Genomic DNA, 18407 nt, shown 5'->3' with positions numbered 1-18407 from the left:
GGGAACAAGGGAGGGTGCCTGGCGCGTATGGAAGGAATTAGTTTTTAGTTAGCTTCCTCTCTCGGGCCCTGTCCCGACCAATTAGGCACGTGTGCCGAGCGTGACAATGCGTCCCACCCATAATATGCAACACGTTTACGCGAGCAGCCGGTAGCAACACGAAAGTAGAGTCAACCGGAAATACCGGCCACAAGCAATCGCCTTGGGGACTCTCAGAATCGTTCTCGAGGAATGCATCGTGTCGCGCAATGTGGCGATGAAATAAATTATAAAATTGTAACGAGAGAGGCAGAGATACGCGGTAGAATCTTTTCGTACAACTTTCCGACTATTTTGTTCTCACGTAGGTCCGGAAGCCGTGCGTGCGACCAATGTTTTCTACTATTTGACGTACGAGGGTAACGTGGAATTGGACACGATCAACGATGTCATGATAAGAGAAGCGATCGAAAATCAAATTAAGAATTTCGGACAGACGCCATCGCAGCTCTTGATGGAACCACATCCTCCGAGGAGTTCAGCGATGCACTTGGTAAGAGATTACTTAATACATTACGTGTATATTAAGTATATTATATATATTAAATTGATACGAAAAGAATTGACATGATCTTAAAACATGGAAAATATTCTTCCAGTCACCAATGATGTTCTCGAGCATCCCGGATGACGTGTGTATGACCATCAAGTTCCCGTCTAATTCGCCGATCTGTCACATCTCGGCTAACACTTATCCCCAATTGCCACTGCCATCAGTTGTGACGGTAACTACCGGACAACAGTTTGCTGTCAATCGGTGGAATACCAATTATGCAGGTAAAGACATTTTCTACATGTTTCAGTACTTGAGTCTCGCATAGTATTTTGCTTACTGTAATTTCAATTTTCCGTAGCATCTGTGCAATCTCCGAGTTATGCAGACACACCTCAGGCTCAGGCTGCCAACCAACCATTATCTATGGACCCTGTTCTCTGTAAATACACACGTATATAAATTTAGTAATATTATGTATTATATATATATATATAAGAGACACTGACAATGAGTGCTATTTCATATATTTCCAGCTCAAGCGGCAAATAGCTCAAATCCAATGTTACAACGTCGACATCTAGGCGACAATTTTAGCCAAAAACTCAAAATTCGCAGCAATTGTTTCGTCACCACTGTGGACAGTCGATTCTTGGTGGCCTGTGGATTTTGGGATAACAGTTTCCGCGTCTTTTCGACCGAAACAGGTAAATTTTGATGTTTCATGATTGATTAATCGCGCTAGCACACGACATATAAATGATAAATAAATAGTTATTAATAAATAAATGGAGAATAAATAATCGCTTGCACATGGCAGAGTTTTAGAAAGTAGGAAAATGTTTTTGCAGCAAAAATCGTCCAGATAGTCTTTGGTCATTACGGCGTCGTCACTTGCTTATCACGCAGCGAGTGCAACATCACTTCCGACTGCTACATCGCATCCGGAAGCGCGGATTGTACCGTCCTTCTCTGGCATTGGAACGCCAGAACTCAAACCATCGTCGGCGAGGGTGAAGCACCGGCACCACGTGCCACCCTCACAGGTCACGAACAGCCTGTGACAGCCGTCGTTATATCTGCCGAATTGGGTTTAGTTGTTTCGGGATCGCATTGTACGTATCCAACAAATTTTTAAAAAATGTCCATTCTAAAAATATGTATTTCTTTTAAAAAATTGTATAATTATTGACTCATACATGAATTGTATGCATATATCATTTTGATATCTGATATTATAGACGGTCCAGTACTTGTTCATACTACTTTCGGCGATCTCCTAAGATCGCTCGAAGCACCGAACGGATTTTCGTCACCCGAAAACATCGCTATGTCACGCGAAGGCGTTATTGTGGTGAATTATGAGCGTGGACACATAGCGGCGTTTACCATAAACGGAAAGCGTCTTCGTCACGAGTCTCATAACGATAATTTACAAGTAACTTTCGATTGTTTATTTTTTTTAATAATTTGTAACATTTTGTCTTTATTTCATCATTTTTTTTATTTTTAGTGCCTATTGCTAAGCAGAGACGGTGAATATTTGATGACAGGAGGCGACAAGGGTATCGTAGAAGTTTGGCGAACTTTCAATCTTGCTCTACTTTATGCTTTTCCTGCATGCGAAAGTAGCGTGCGTTCTCTCGCGCTCGCTCATGATCAAAAGTGAGTATAATTCGACATCTTAAAGATAGCTTTCCGAAATTGTTTAACGATGTGATGCAACATTAGCATGAAGTCAAGCGCCTTATCCCTATTCTAACAAGCATCAATGCATTTTGTTTTACAGGTTTCTTTTAGCTGGTCTGGCAAATGGGTCCATTGTGATATTCCACATCGACTTCAACAGATGGCATCATGAGTTCCAGCAGCGTTACTGAAATTACGATTTCCTCTTCGCCTAAGAAAGTAAGGCGAATCCCATAAAATGTTAATACAGACTTTTGCGCTTATCTCTTCAAATGATATGACAATTTTGAACCTATATGTATATCTCGGACAAATAGCGCTTCGTTCGTGTGATTCCTCGTTGATCGTGGGTCATTCGCGAGAGTTTACAAATGTGCAAATAGAAACAGAAATATTAATTTGCGCGACATTTGTACGGGCCAGCTTCTCGTCAGACAGTTCTAGTTTTAGATTCGCCGCAATTTATTCCAATTTAAAATAATCAGTCAGTCGTTTCGGATCGAGTGCAATGAGCGGCAATGAAACGAGTACTGTATTTTTAAGCGTATATATGCTGTGGATTTTAAACGTTCAGCAATAAACTCGCTTTTCGTGGCTGCGTGCAGTGCTTCCGTAAGGAGAAACGTTCGAACGGAGGAAGATATAAGGCGCAATCACAGAGATGCAATCGGAATTTCAGGTTTATATCTCTGCGCTTAATTAATATACCGAGTCAAACCCACATCTCTCAAGCTAATAAAGCGTGAAAATTATACGCGTGTCGCTCGAAACGCTAGTCAATTAAACGAAGACTCGGATCTACTTATTTGCGGATTGTTCGCGTGATTTCGTCTCACGCGAACGTAAAGAAAGAAGAGCAGTCTACGCTCTACCGGGGAAAAATAAACCGCTGATAAAACAGAAAGAGAGGAAAACCGCGCGTCGACAAAGATGGCGGAGCTATGTGAACATATGTTATTTTTATGCCTGAAACTGCACGTGGATTTGGCCACGACACTTTAGCGTTAATGTCCAATGTAAATACGGATATATTCTTCACGTTATATATATAAATATATATATATATATATATATATATATACATACACACACGTACATACACATGCGCGCGCGCTTAATTCCGTATATATCAGATGGGCGGAGGAGGAGATATGCGTATTTTATCGCGAGAGATTTGCATTGTATTCTTCGCAGACGCGTATTAATGTCGCTCACGTCGAACTTTTTGGCTAAGCACCTTGTACGTTCAGTTTGGACTACGAATGCACTGCGAACGCACTGCGTATATATGCACTGATGCCGACGCGCCGGAAATGGAGATGTTGCGCGGCGAAAGTTTTTCGCTAATCTATATCGAATTCTCCGGATCGTGTGGTATCAGTTACCCGCTACACTTTCTACACCCTAATATTCGCGTCCTTCAAAAGAGATCCTAATTTTTATCAAAGCCGTCCAGCTTAACTTTCGCGAGGATATTTCTTAGTATTTTCGCACGCGACGTATATTAATCAGCAAAGCAAGTTATTTAGGCTAAAAACGACATCCCGAATTCATCCTTAAACATTCCGCGACTTGTCGAGGATCGTTTGTGTGTAAATGCGTCATCGGTGATCCCCTTAGGATTACCTCGAGTGACGATGATAGAGCAGAGTATACGAGAAGGGAGAGAAAGAGAAAGAAAGAAAGAGCGCGTAAATGTGAGAATGAGAGAATGCAGACATATATCTTACATCCAACAACGATGGGGAAGAAGATGCTTGATCGTGCATAAGTGGTAGAATTTACTCTGGCTGGATTTTCGTTCGTACGTCATCGTAGAACGTGTGATAGCTGTCTCGTAGGTATTACTACTAAATACTATTGTCATTCTGAGTCCTGTTTCACGAAGAAACCGTAAAACATGGGACATATAGGTATAGCCTTCAGTTATTTGTACGTATGATGAATATAGTGTCTTGTTGTCATCTCAGTTAATCTTATGTAACGAGTCATTATTTATCTATCTAGGGGAAAATCTTTCATTCTGTTGTCGCTATGTTTAATAGCCATACGACTATAACGAATGTATTTCTATAGTTATCGCAACAGTAGTCAGAAAATCTTCGTGTATACGAGAGAATGATGAGAAGTGTAAGGGCGCGAAAAAAGAGAGGAGAGAATAATAAGCAGATAAGAGGAAAAAAAAAGAAAGCATAAATGTAGTCTATTTGGAGCGAATATTTCACGGATCGCAGTTGATTATCGCGACGATTTAAGAAGATGCCGTAAAATAGATATTGTTATATTATATATAGTCATTATTATATAATTATAAATAATATTATATATAATTATATTTATTATAATTATCATTATAATTATATATAATTATATACTTATATTATACAATTACATTATATAATAATTGAAGCGAGTGAATCAATCATTATTTGCTTTGCTTATTTGAATGGGTGATGTGTTAGATTCAATTCTAATTATCTAGTTATCGGACTAGTCGAGAAAAGTGACTTGAAAGAATCTGAAATATTAATGAAAGCAGTTTAGAATTTTCTAAATGGCCGAAATTTTTCGCACTTTTGACAATTTTAATAAATGATGACATTTAACGATGAACGTTTCCAATGTTGGAAAAAAATGAATTTTAACTTGTTGTTTGGTGCACCGGCAGAGATAGATTTTCGATACCTCGATACGTGTTCTAGTCAAGGATTACCGTCGAGTAATCGTCGCGAGTCATCTGCGATCCGCAGCATTTATATAAGTATCGATACACTTAAAAGATATGCCGTACTGTTTATACGTGTAGGTGTATAAAGTAAAGTAAAGGTATAGTGCCGTCGTTTTTCAAGCGATCAATCATCACCTTGAAATTGCGAGAGATCACGCGTAGCGGTTACGATCGTAAAACATCGATTTCTGCTGTGCACCGGACGATCAGGTGGCAATCCGCTTGCACAACCAATAATCGTACAATTTTTAAGCGTATAGGAGAAATGTTACGTGTACAACGTGTTAATAATGGTGTATTGCCACTCTCGTTATATGGGCGTGCTTTTGCATGATCGTATGTTAGTACTGTTCTGTTGATTTCGTTCGTGCAAAAAAAAACAGACAAAAAATAAACAAAAATGAATGAACGAGAAAGAATTGGCAATCGAAGGATAGAATGAAAGGATACGAGAAGCCAAGGATTGAGGGTTGTGTCTGAGTGCTTTCAATAATATCGCTAACTCTGTCGCATACGTGTGGAAAAGAATTTCTCTGTCACACATGTAAATGTTTACGTGTATCGATGTATAGACGCGTATTCTCTATCGACATTTTATTTTCGCTAAATGAAATACGGTTATAAGCGAGAAAGAGAAGCATACGAACCATTCCAACTGCATTTCCTGCTTTTTGCCAATTGCATCTATCAATGGGATTGATCTGAAACAGAGGAAGGAATATAAATAAAATTGGCGCTCCTTATTTACGTGAATATGGTAAAATTTGAAGAAAAAGAAATAATCAATGTGCGCTAATATGGGAAGACGTTTGAAGACATGTATTTGCAAGTACGATGTGTCAACCAGGCGACATCCATTTTCGCATTATTGATTAATGAGCGCAAAGGCAGCGTAATGGATGAGAATGCATCGTAGTCGATAAGAAGTCGCATAAAAAAAAAGAGTTTTTATATTTGTTTATAGATGTGTGAGAATGTGCTGCACTCTTTAAGCAAGTTGTTAGTGAATTCCCTCCATATTGCTAATATACATAAAGGAAGTTAACTCAGATCGATTTCTGTCCGCGTACTTGATCATTTCAGTACATAAAAAAATATCGCTAAATATTTTAAATAACGCTAAGTACAACGCTACAAGAGTTTGCCTATATTATTATTACGATTTATTGTCATTATATTATTATTATTCTTATTATACGATTGTGTGATTACACATTAACGTACTTAATATTAACGATTAATCTATATACAGAAGCATAGATTTGTATATTCGTCGGATAAGGCCCTTAATGTTTGCGTGTTAAGTGATAATAATTTACTTATACCCACATTACTATAACGAGAAGGCGCGAGAAACTGTCAAGTTTTATCCGGTTCGTTCATATATTCAATATAATATGCCGCGAGCTGCCCGTAGAAAAGTACTTACATCTAGATTAATCAATGCGTCTTTAATGTTTTATAAGCATAATCGCGGGCTGAAAGAAATGAAAGATGAACGACGCTGCAAAACACACGCGACACGGATATAACACTCAAGCGCTTACTTAATTAGGCTCGTATTATCTACCTAAGTCTGGTTTAAGCTTTTCAAAAAGAGACTGTTTAAGAGTGACGCGGGAGGGAGAAAGTATAGTCAACGTAATAATCAGTAGCAAAGAAGCTCAACAGGATGTGGTAGATCGATATCTCGATACTCACGAGAGAGTGTGTAAAATCGAAAAAGAAGCTTTTGTCATGTACGATCATTTTTTTACATCACACATGGATAGTCAATATAACAACACACCGTAGCCGTGAAAATTGGAGCAACCACTCGATCATCGCGCGGATCCAATGGAGGCTCGCCCCGTATATATATATGGTAGTATATATACATATATGGTTTGTGCCGAATAATGTTTTTATAAACATCCGTTGACTCGTTTCTCTGTCTCCGAAAACGTAAAAAAGCGACGCGATATCTATAACATTTGCGTTGCAATCCGAGCTGCACGAATCAATGAGTCGAGCTCTTCCGATTTACGGAATCGATTAACGCGCGATTTACATCTCGTCCGGATCGAGCCTCCTGCCGATACACGGACGATTTCGACGGTGAACATTTCTTTTTTTTTTAGTCATCCCAAATTAGAGAGATGCGCACGAAAGCACCAATTGATTGCGCATTTCGCGAGAATGTAATTAGAGGCCTAAGATTGGTTTCAGCGCGATTACAAGTAAAGATTCAACGCTCGATCGGTGAATGGCAGGATGGCACCGAGGACGCACCGTCGAAAGAGTCTCGACACTTATTGTCTCTTGTATGATTTTCGACGAAGCCAAATCACGTGATCACGGGCATCGACGATACCTTATTGACGTCGTTGACGGGATATACACGGTACAGATTTAATTCCCGCCACTTTTAAGGAGTACTACTAGGTAGAGAAATACTTAAGTCTCGTTGCTACATACCAGTATAAGCTCTATCGCTTATTTTATACTTAGAAGTATTGTAATGTTTCGATTAGAGGTAATATAATGGGAAAGTTGTATCTTAGCGTAAGATAGACTAATCTGTAAAGATAAGTAGTCAAATAAATGAAAAGTACATTTGATGTTGCAGACGATCCTTTTTCTTTATAATTTCCGACAGACAAACTCAATATTTTAATTATATTAGAACAACACAAGCTACCCGCGCAATTCCTCGATTTTATATTAAAAAGATTGATATTTAAAAAAAATATAATATAAACATTATTTAAACTCCATTAAGTTTTTATAATAGAGATCAGCTAATTAAAACATTTTTACAATAATATATTTAAAAAAAATTAAAATAATGATATTTAAGTTTGAATAATATTATTTGACAGAAATCAGCTGATAAACTGTCAAAAAAATGAATCGAGTTTAAGTAACTATAATATATTATTTAAAACATATTATTATTTTAAAATGTAATTAGGAAATTACTAATATCGAATGATTTCTGTAAAAAAATATTTTCATTAAAGATATAATATATTATAACATATTAACAACATATAAACAATCTTAATATTTTAATATATTATTATTTCAAACTTCAATTAGAAGACAAAAGGCAATATTGTAAAAATCGACGAGATCTACAAGTTCACTCTTTACATGTTTCGTAAGATTCACTGTTTCGGATATATCGTCGTTTCATTGGTTTTTCATGTTTATCTTGAAAAGGCTGCATCTTAGGCTTGGTCGGGCATTTCAGACTTACTGCAGTTATTCAACAATGCGGTAGTGTTTAAGACAACTCTGCTTTGTATAACGCGGAATAACGTCTAAATAATAAAAGATAATGTTTATCAAAAAATTTCACGATTATTTAACATGAGGAGAATTAATCAACATTGCGGAAAAAGATATATATATATATATATATATATATATACATATATATATTTTTTTAATAATAAAATTATATATTATATTATATTATATTATAATATTAAACTATATCCACATTATTAAAAAGGACATGTACAGTCAGTTACACGATTCTATCAAAGTTCGTATTTTTGCTTTTCCGTGATGTTGATTACTCGATATATCGAGATATTGAAGAGGTAAGAATGAAACATTGCAATCTGCCTTGTTACGATTTATTTGTGTCATTCACGAACATAACAGGGAGCACTGTGTGCTCAAATATACAATGTAGATATGTACTCGTTAGAAAAGTATACACATCATCCATATCGGTATTATTGTTATTTGCCCATAAATTAACTACGTATAGGCGAACACGATCACTTTCATAATTAGAGTAGGTTTTAAACAAAGTAAGTATTTGTCAATTCAAACAATTATATATGTTGAGTGATTAACTTAATTATCAATGTGCATGCATTTCTTTGTAATATATAATACATAATGTATATAATTTAATTTATTCATAGTTCTAGATGCAGGAGAGATATGTATTTATTATTTTATAATCCAGCAGGAAGAGAGTTCGTGTACATTTCATTTTATAAATTATAAAACATTCGTGTTTAAGGTAAATAAAAAACACATTTTTCACTGAAGCATACGTAATGAAAACTGAACGAAAACTTACGATTTTAGCTCTCGTATTCAAGAGAGATTTACATAATTTATAACAGCATTAGCATTGAAAATTTACATTTTACATCGCGTTCTTGTATAATGTCTTGCATACAGATTTTTTTGGACTCGTTTAAATGCTACTCTTAATATGGAGCGACTGAATTCGCTTACTATATGAAGTTTATTTGAGAAAGCTCAGTCCTGTGGTATAGAGTGACCCACTTGTACGAAAAATACAGCGCATACTTTTTTTCTATTATTTTTTTTGTTGCATGGGCATTGCTGGAACAATGGAGTAGATGAAAATTTTTCGAGGATTTAGAAAGACGTTTCTTATGGCTTACAGGCAGACATACAGTCGAAGTATATTGACTTGAAATATAATTATAGTGGGATACTCTCTAGGATACTACTAGATATACTATAGCGAGCAGACTAAAGTTTCTATATTAAGCATGTGTAATTGGAGAATCTATTATCTTTAATCACATACTACTGCTGTTACATCATCATTTTTTGTTGGCACATTTTCCAAGAAACAATATGTCACTCGAAATATATCACCAGTTTTAATATTATTTTTATTCTATAACAGTTTGTATAATATGTAATTCTATGTATGTAAATTACGTATATTTTTTCTGCGGTATAACTTTTACATCTTCCAATTAATTTTTTCGATTGACAAGAGCGTGATTAAATTTATAAATTCAGACATATGTATTTCAACATTTTAATTAATCAAACAAAATATATATAATATATATTAAAACACAGATCAAGAGTATTCCTTATTTTGTTTTTTGTTTTAATAAAAAAAATTAACTTTTTTCAATTTGTCTATACTCAGTCATTTTCCAGAAACGCCCATATTTCTTTGCAAATCAGATTCTTTACATACATTCTATGTAAAACGATGAATCAAATAAATGCACTTAAAAATATTAAAGTACAATCCTTTCACATATTTATTCCTGTTTTAAAGACATTTATATGTCTGGTCACAAACGCAATTTTCTCAAAGAAATTAATTAAATTTTTCGCTGGAATTTATTTACCTTAAATCTTTGTAGCATTGTTTTGATTATATTTTTAAACATACGCATACACACACATAAATGATTATAATTTATAATATATTAAATTATAAGAGGAAATTCTGTTTATTTTGTGCATCGCGCGCGTTACCGCTCTTTTTTCTTCTACAATATATATATAATTCCTTATATGATCTAAATATATATTATTATTTATTATCAAGTTCACAATCAAATAGTCGCATCAGTTATAAACATACATGCGTGTACGAAGCGACTATTGATATACATAATGCCAAAATCATGTTATATATGTTACTTGTGTATATGTATACGCCAGTGTTCAGATACATTATCACAAATAGTGCCCGTGGTCGGGCATTATATCTAAACATGTATCACGTTAATAGAACATTTGCGCAGAAATTGTAGCGAGAGCGTAAAATAATAAACGATGCAAGTAGAGATCCAACGCGCGCGTTCGATATCTGTGTACTATCTTAGAAATATACTATCGGTATTCAATTGTACTCTGCTGCTAATATGTTGATCTGTCATCTAAATCTTGCCCTTTACTTCTTCGGTCTCGCCTTTATCGAGGGTATAAGGCCTTATATTCCTCGTTTTTATATTTGTCTTCTATAAAAACTTATGTATATCTGATCTCTCGCGCATTAAATCTAAAAACATTTAAGCTATCGTCATGCTCAACATCACGTAATGTATGACAGGAAAATTCTACGGGGATATTGTGTGAATACAACAACCTGTGTTTGAAATGGTGCAGGACCAGCCTGCACTTTATCGCGAGCATATATTAACTCGATAGAAAGACAAAGCCATGCAAATTGATCTCGTTTCCGTCCCGATCGCCATCAGATCGTTGGAATTGAGCAACCTATGTTTCGCGAGTGATCGAGCTTTCTACTACATTGGATCGTTTATTATTTTATGCCTGCTGCACGAGGTAAGGTTGCAAAGCACAGAATTCGCCTTCCGGCCCTTTGAAACAGAGATTGTACTTAAGTCAGTCAAGCGATGTGCATTAAATGACGACAGAAGGAGACAATGTCCAAGCCGACGTCTGACAATATTTGCGAACTTCCGCAGTGTTTGCTTTCCGCCTCTTGTCTTCATCTACAATGCAAGCTTCACATTAGAATCGTTGAAAAACACAATAGGATTTTCATGTCTTATTGTGCTTTTCAATTATCATTGTCTTATTGTGTAAAAAGAATTGAGATTTCCATTTTTAGTAGGAAAGGAAATGTCTAAAATAATTTTGTTAACTACAAATAATGCGGATGAGATTTAATTAATTCGCCTACCTGTTTAAGCAACTCAAGCTTACTGGAAGTGAGTTCGAATCTACATTTGGGATATGACCAGACATGGTCTCCATCAGCGGGTACCATTGCGCTACCGGTTTTCTCGGATTATCCAACATCTCTAGCCAGTGATCTCGACCGATCCCAATGAAGCTCGATCCAATTGCCGTGCATCCCATCAATTCATTCGCACCAATCCTAATGTGTGTTTAAATTATTACACTTGCACAGAAAGGGAATTTACTCTTTTATTCAAAGTCTTGCACAATATGACAATTTTCTCTTACCTGTCGTAATCAATCACTTTTACTATAAGACTGACATCCTCAATGTTGTCCGCGGGAACATCGAAAACAAGTGCCTCATTGTAGATGGGATAAAGAGTGTTCTTCTTCACCGTTGTCTTCTTTTTCTTTATCCTTTTACCTTGGCATAGCAGATAGACTTTCACGTAAGGATCTAATAAAACAGAAATAAATTTTAATCAATGTATAAATTATATTTTCTTCAATTACAAAGAGAGATAACTGATTTAATAATAATATTAAATTTCTAATAAGAGATTATATTCTGTTTAATCAATATTGCAAAAGAATATCTGATCCGATTTAATTTTGTATACGCACCTGATTTGCCCGTTATATCCATCGCTTTAAGATTCCTGGCTTTGACTACAGTCAGTGTCAATCGACCAGCCGTTGGTAGATAGCACAATGACAGCATCAATTCTCCTAGATCTACTTTTTCCTGTGAACAATATTGAGAAGTTAAAGTTATGAGTTGCAACCAAAGTAGCTGCGTCTGAATAATTAAGCGTTTATCTCACGAAAGATAAGACTACCTGCAAGGCGCAGAGAATGTCCATCGTATATTCAATTTCTTGTTCAAGGTCGGTGCAGTCTAAGAGTCCTTTAAGGACTACTTGTCCAATGAGATCGTGACGTGAAAAGCGATCAAAGTCGTAGACCGAGAATTGTAGATAACGTTCCCGCAATTCTTCATATGACACGCTGACAAGATAAATTATACGTTAAATTTTCATCTCGGGTTTTATAATTTATTTTATGCGCAATTATATCAGTTAGCACAGATAAAAATGTTAACGATAAATCTTCTAAAAATTGCGTTGTAATTTGTCTTACCTAAAGATAAACGTTTCATTGAATATCGGATTTAAATTCTTTCGATGTACTTTCGTTTGGAATTTTTTCTTTCTATCTGGTAACAGATATACTTTGATGTACGGATCACTGCTGCCTGTTACATCTTTTATTGGCAATTCACGAGTTTCCAGAACCTGACATCAAAGAATCAAACAAAATTAAACTTGATTGATTCTACATTGAATAGAATAACATAATATATAATATTACGTTTTCAGAGAAAGAAATAAATAAAAATAAGATTAAATGCTATTTTTATTTTGTATATTTAAATTTACAACTAAATAAAAAGATTGATTAATGAAACTTGTTACGTCATTGTAAGTATTATCTAATTGAAATAAAAGTTCGCATTGTTATAAATAAATATACACGCGATATTGTAAAAACAATAATTTTCATTATTGAATATAATTGAAAATTATTGTTCTTACAATAACTTATGTAATGCAAAGAATGCACGGAAAATGTAACGAAGGCCAATAATAGCACCGTATATTTAAATTTATCTACTACGAAGAATAGCCTGTATATATATCATTAATCTTAACGCATTTGCCGCGTACAGGAATAGCTTAATGTAACTGACATTACCCAATTCGCGTTAATAGCAATAGAGCATGCTATGTGTCCATCACAAATGCAATATTCTGATACTTCATTATCGTTATCCAATATCTCTCATTTGTGCTGAATATAACCCAGATACATATTTTCAGTGCGCAAACCCAGTTTCAATGTAAACTGATTAATTTGTATGCGTAAAATTTCTAATTATTATTTTTTTATTAATTAATCAAAATTTAATTTTGTTAAAAATTAAATCTATTTTGTGTAATATTTGTATATACCTTTATCAAGTATATGTGTTCATTGTGATTTTTCTTATTACCGTATGCCAATTCGAGTAAAGATCAGTCGTATTATTTATAAAATACTATATAACATTTTAACTATATACGTGACAGCTTTTAAAGAGATATTAATTTGACTTACTTTAACAACAAGTCCTTCAATTTCCTTGTCATAGCGCAGAGCAAAATGTAGTTTTCCGGCATATTCCATTTCTGTTGTACTGGAACTTTCAGCGCTCTCTTGTCTCACGAGCTCTTTTTTATATAATTCCGGCTGCAATATTAATAATAGACATAAATATTAAATTTTGTAAGTAAAAAAATGTATAAATCAAATATTTACATATTATTGATTAACTGTCAACAGTGAACCAGGTGATAACAAAACGGAAGAAATTAAATAATAATGCGACTAATTTGCATTTCGATATCTATCATAACAAAAATGCGAAATATCTGCTAATTACCTTGATAAGACCAAGGCTAGAGTCGCTGCGATTTTCGAAGCTACAAATGCTGAATTTAATGTTAGGCAAATCAAGACGGTGCGATAGTTGACGTTGGAAGCTTTGATGTCTCATTGGTACGATGGGCAGAGTGGTTTGACGCAACACCTGAAGAATTATATTAATATTGAGACAGTTGCGTGATAATATTTTGAGACAAACTATGGAATATTAGAAACGCGATATATAATACTGATTCGACTTTGCCAACAATACCTTTTTATTTTCTTTCTGCTCTTGGACATATTCATGAGTGATTGGTTCCGATTGTAGATCCGGAAGAGAATGGCTGATTCGAATCGCATTCTGTTGGGTCTGATCGGTCTCGGTATCCTCGATATTTTCATGTCGAGTCATGTTTAACAACCATCGCCAAGTAGAAGAGCATTGAAAACTCACCGCCGCGAGGAGAACCAGAGCAATAAGAGCCACCCCAGCTGCTATCAGTAGCTGATAGGGAAAATTCTCGCTCAATTCCTCTGTAAAATGGAGCATTTTTTATTGATTTATTGCGGTAAAATTAGATAAAAATATTATAATAAAATCATAAAGAACAATATTTACACATAAACATACACATACAATTTTATTTCTTTTTGTATATCATAAATTTGTAAATACGTTACTTTGTATGTCATATAATATAATCAGTGATATAGTTACGCGATATAAAATCAATGTGTAATATATTTTTATCTAGCTGTGCTACTTGAAACGGAAAACCATTTAAGCGTTCTGCACAATGCTACATTTACGTAGGCAGACCGTAACGCAAGTGAAAGAGGTTAAATAAAATATTCACTCGTGCATATGTAACTCTCCATGAAATATTAAAAAGACATAACATGTGATTTCAACGCACGATAAAAAATTATAAATTATATTATGTAATTCTTATTAATCATATTTAATCATATTTACAATAGCTATTTGTTGATAAGTGAAGTATATCTATTATTGAAGAGAATATATAGAAATATTCTGTATAATTTTTATCATAGGCTTGAGCAATAAAAAAAAGAAAATGCAAATGCGAAAGTATGCTTTAAGTAAATTGCGCGTGTGTGTTTGATGGGAAATATACTATTGTGCGCATCCTATGACAAAGAGAAAGGTATTCTTGGTTTGGCTGGAGCAAATGAAGAGAGGCCCATCACACAACGCGTCGTGGTTGAACGAGCTTTCCGTTCTCGTTTATGTTGAGAACAATGAGTGTCCTGCTAATGACAAGAATATCTTTGCTTTTACTTTAATGTGAAACGAGTCACGAGTCATATGTAGACCATATATGATGATGCATTTCCTCTTTTGAAATATTTTACGCTTCGCTTTGAGATCATGTTAAGGTTACGCGCTAATGATTTTATTATAATATTTATTATTAATATTTTATCTTTTATTTTTTGCATATTGCTTCTCTCAAAAGCAGATATAATTTCGTGCGTTGCAAGCTTAAAGTTTTGTTTAAAAGAAGATGACTTTTTTCAAATATTTTATTCTGAAAATATTGAGCGTATATTCTATTGACGTATTTTTCATTTTCTACCATAGAAAGCTGTTTTGCAGAAGTGAGTCACCATGCGTCAAAGATTGTTGCAAATATTACTATATACATATGTCACATGGAAAGTGATAGGAAATCGATGCGCAATTGATCACACACAGTGTTTTTGATTGACTAAATTGCGCATGTAGGAAAGTTTCATTTTTCCCCTTTATCCTTTTTACGTATCGTGATTGTTTAAAAAAAAAGGAGGTGATATGCTATGTATGTCTTTTATCTTTGAAAACAGAATAAAACCAACAAACAAATCTATGTATATAGATTTTTCGCTTGTGCCACTTGCAACGCATACGCACGAAGCGAAATACGCGACGAATACGTATTCAAGGACGCGCGCGTACGTCGGTTTATTGTTACGTTGTAAAGTTTTCACTTGTTATTACGATAACAGATGTCTCGTATCGAGTTAACTTTTGCGTGCATTGCGTCGTGTCATTTTCAATTATACTCAGAGTAAAATAGTGCAATTCAATATAGTAATTTTTATTATAAAAACGTTTATTGGGAAAGAGAAAAAAATGAAATACACATGTGTATGTTCTCCCTTGTAACGATCCAATATCACAATTAATTACAGTATTACGAAAAAATTTACTTAAATTTTAGAATTTAATCTCAAATACTTTAATTCATGTATAATTTATTTTCCATTTTTTTATATTTTATTATATTTCAACAAACTATTCAAAAATATGTGATGCATCTTTCCCTCGATTTTTTTTGCTTTTTATTAAAAGCCTTGTTATTATATATAGCCAACAGAAAGATTAACGGCGGCTTTTAATGGCGTTGAAAACGAATGTCATCGTAAGTTACTACAATACGTTGTCCAGTGTTTTCACGCTGTGTGTATTTACGTTGTAATAGCCCATACTCGTGTGATGAACCCTAAGTTTGCAATACGTCATGCGATTTATGAGATACTTCTTTGTCTTCACTGTGCCGCGATGCAACGATGTATACCGTAAAGTGATTGATGAGCTTTAGTGAATTACGGGGTTACTGCCCGTCATATACGATACAACTTCTAATGCTTGTCCCTCGCGATGGTCAAGTAATAACTAAGTTATGTTACCTTGATGTCTCGAGGGATTTTTCTTGCCATAATACTTTTCCCGATAAACATATGATAAATAAATTACACTAATAAATACATTTTGATATTTTTTCTAATATATGTATAATCTTATTTTATAAAAAAAAACTTTTTTAAATCTTTTTTGAAATATATGTCATTCAATTTTTTAAATACACATTGTTAAATTTTTTTTAAATCTATTTCAAATATAATCATTGGATTCATCGTATTCATACATTGTTATACAATAAAAAATAAAAAATTATTAAGATTTTATATTATTATCCTTTCATATAATCAATTTATGTTATCAATATAATCTCTGAAGTATATGAATTCTAAGGCATAGAAATTTGAATTAGCAATAACTAAAAACAGTTATAATTCTCTATCCCTTCCCAATAACTCCTCTTTTAATCAAATTTTTATAAAATAATACACACACATCACCTCGTCAAAATATGTCAATATTTTTTTTAATTTATCGTGTTTTTTCATCTTTTGTGTAAAACACTCGCTGCCCCTGACCTTTTTCCTACATTGCAAGAGTGATATAGAAAGCTCGAATAATGGTTTGCATGCTATGTTAGGATGCTCCTTACAAGGCTAACATGGAATTTACATCCTTTGTCTATGTGACTTCACTGTGATCCTGAGATAAAGTGAACGACGCTAGATGATTCTAAAGATTACTGTTTTTCACATGAAAATGAAGTGAATAAAGAATTATAAATTTGTTGGTGATAGCAATGTATTAAAGTTCCATCCAATACATATATATAGATAAGAATGCACGTATTTGCACAAACAAATTTATATAACCGTGGAAAACATTCCTTCAAAGATATTTTGACGAGCCTTGACCTTTTTCTTTGGCCTGCAACTTGTTCCAGGGTCTCTTTAGACTCTGTATATTTTTTTTATCGTGTTTCTTTATCAAAGACACACTGTGGAAATGTATTATTTCTAAAGTTTTGCACTGCCCAATATATTTATTTTTGTATTGCTGTTATTACTTTATGCCACATGCACAATGAGAATTTATTTAATCTATTTGTCAAAACTGTTCGTTCATTTATTATTTACGCAAACAATTAATTCATGACCATATATTTCAGACAGTACTTTAATTATATTTTCGCTGTACAATATAACAAATATTTAAAAAAAATATAAAGAATAAATATTAAGACATATACATATACTATATATGTGTATAATACATTAAAAATTAAATTCTGTGTATATAATAAAATTAATATTTAAATTAAATTCCCAAAATATCACGTAAATGATAGATAACAGTTTTATATATTAACTTAAATTTTTATTCGTAAATACAGTGGATGCTTTTCATGACTGTTGTTTGTAATTTCAGTTCCCGTCTCGTAAATAGCTTTTCTCAAGGGAAATTGTTTCAGAATTGAAAACGTACATTTGTCTCAGATTTGTATTAAGGGGATTGACAATCCTCATATTTCCTTTGTATGTAGTATATCTACACTAGCTGTGTTCGTTTTGGACGCTTTCAACGCTATAAGCATCTTCTGTTTTCGTACTCATCAATATCAAATAAAAACAGAAGATGCTTATAGCGCTGAAAGTGTCAAAGCGAACGCAGCCTATATATACCTGCAACGTAGTTGTCAACGTGCTATATTCATTAATCTTATTGCTAATATAATCGCATCTATAGTGTTTGAACTGATTTATGTGTATATCTTTAAATTACTAATTGAGTATTAGTATCAAAATTAAATCCGTCCTTATTATCGATATACATATATAAGATATCTTACATTTTCTCTAGCACTTTCTTAGTAATCATTAATAATTGCAAATTAAAATCCTCAC

The 18407-nt window shown here is 33.8% G+C and overlaps 2 protein-coding genes across 3 annotated transcripts in view; one reads left to right on the top strand and one right to left on the bottom strand.

Moving 5' to 3' along the window:
* rg (A kinase anchor protein rugose) overlaps positions 1 to 7549 on the top strand; it is a 319999-nt gene extending 312450 nt beyond the window's left edge. The window contains 8 exon segments of the mRNA XM_085488562.1: positions 348 to 532; positions 639 to 816; positions 894 to 974; positions 1069 to 1239; positions 1384 to 1647; positions 1774 to 1970; positions 2046 to 2197; positions 2322 to 7549. Coding sequence (XP_085344688.1) covers positions 348 to 532; positions 639 to 816; positions 894 to 974; positions 1069 to 1239; positions 1384 to 1647; positions 1774 to 1970; positions 2046 to 2197; positions 2322 to 2412 — 1319 coding nt within the window. The 3' untranslated portion in view covers positions 2413 to 7549.
* A 1010-nt stretch (positions 7550 to 8559) lies between these two features.
* LOC114941235 (synaptotagmin-10) overlaps positions 8560 to 18407 on the bottom strand; it is a 31342-nt gene continuing 21494 nt past the window's right edge. The window contains exons 2-10 of one of the 2 annotated variants that reach the window (XM_029316154.2): positions 14128 to 14390; positions 13873 to 14019; positions 13548 to 13679; positions 12531 to 12685; positions 12230 to 12398; positions 12015 to 12135; positions 11676 to 11847; positions 11389 to 11586; positions 8560 to 11197 (exon numbers count right to left, since the gene is read on the bottom strand). In XM_029316154.2, coding sequence (XP_029171987.1) covers positions 11194 to 11197; positions 11389 to 11586; positions 11676 to 11847; positions 12015 to 12135; positions 12230 to 12398; positions 12531 to 12685; positions 13548 to 13679; positions 13873 to 14019; positions 14128 to 14390 — 1361 coding nt within the window. In that variant the 3' untranslated portion in view covers positions 8560 to 11193. Of the gene's footprint in view, positions 11198 to 11384; positions 11587 to 11675; positions 11848 to 12014; positions 12136 to 12229; positions 12399 to 12530; positions 12686 to 13547; positions 13680 to 13872; positions 14020 to 14127; positions 14391 to 18407 lie in introns of those variants that run through there. The other variant, XM_085488537.1, reaches the window with a different exon arrangement.

Source organism: Nylanderia fulva, unplaced genomic scaffold (assembly GCF_048542155.1).
Source record: "Nylanderia fulva isolate GAGA-0341 unplaced genomic scaffold, ASM4854215v1 Scaffold7, whole genome shotgun sequence".
In the NCBI taxonomy this organism is placed as follows: domain Eukaryota; kingdom Metazoa; phylum Arthropoda; class Insecta; order Hymenoptera; family Formicidae; genus Nylanderia; species Nylanderia fulva.
Note: the sequence above shows the minus strand (reverse complement) of the source record. Positions and strands in the feature narration are given on the sequence as shown.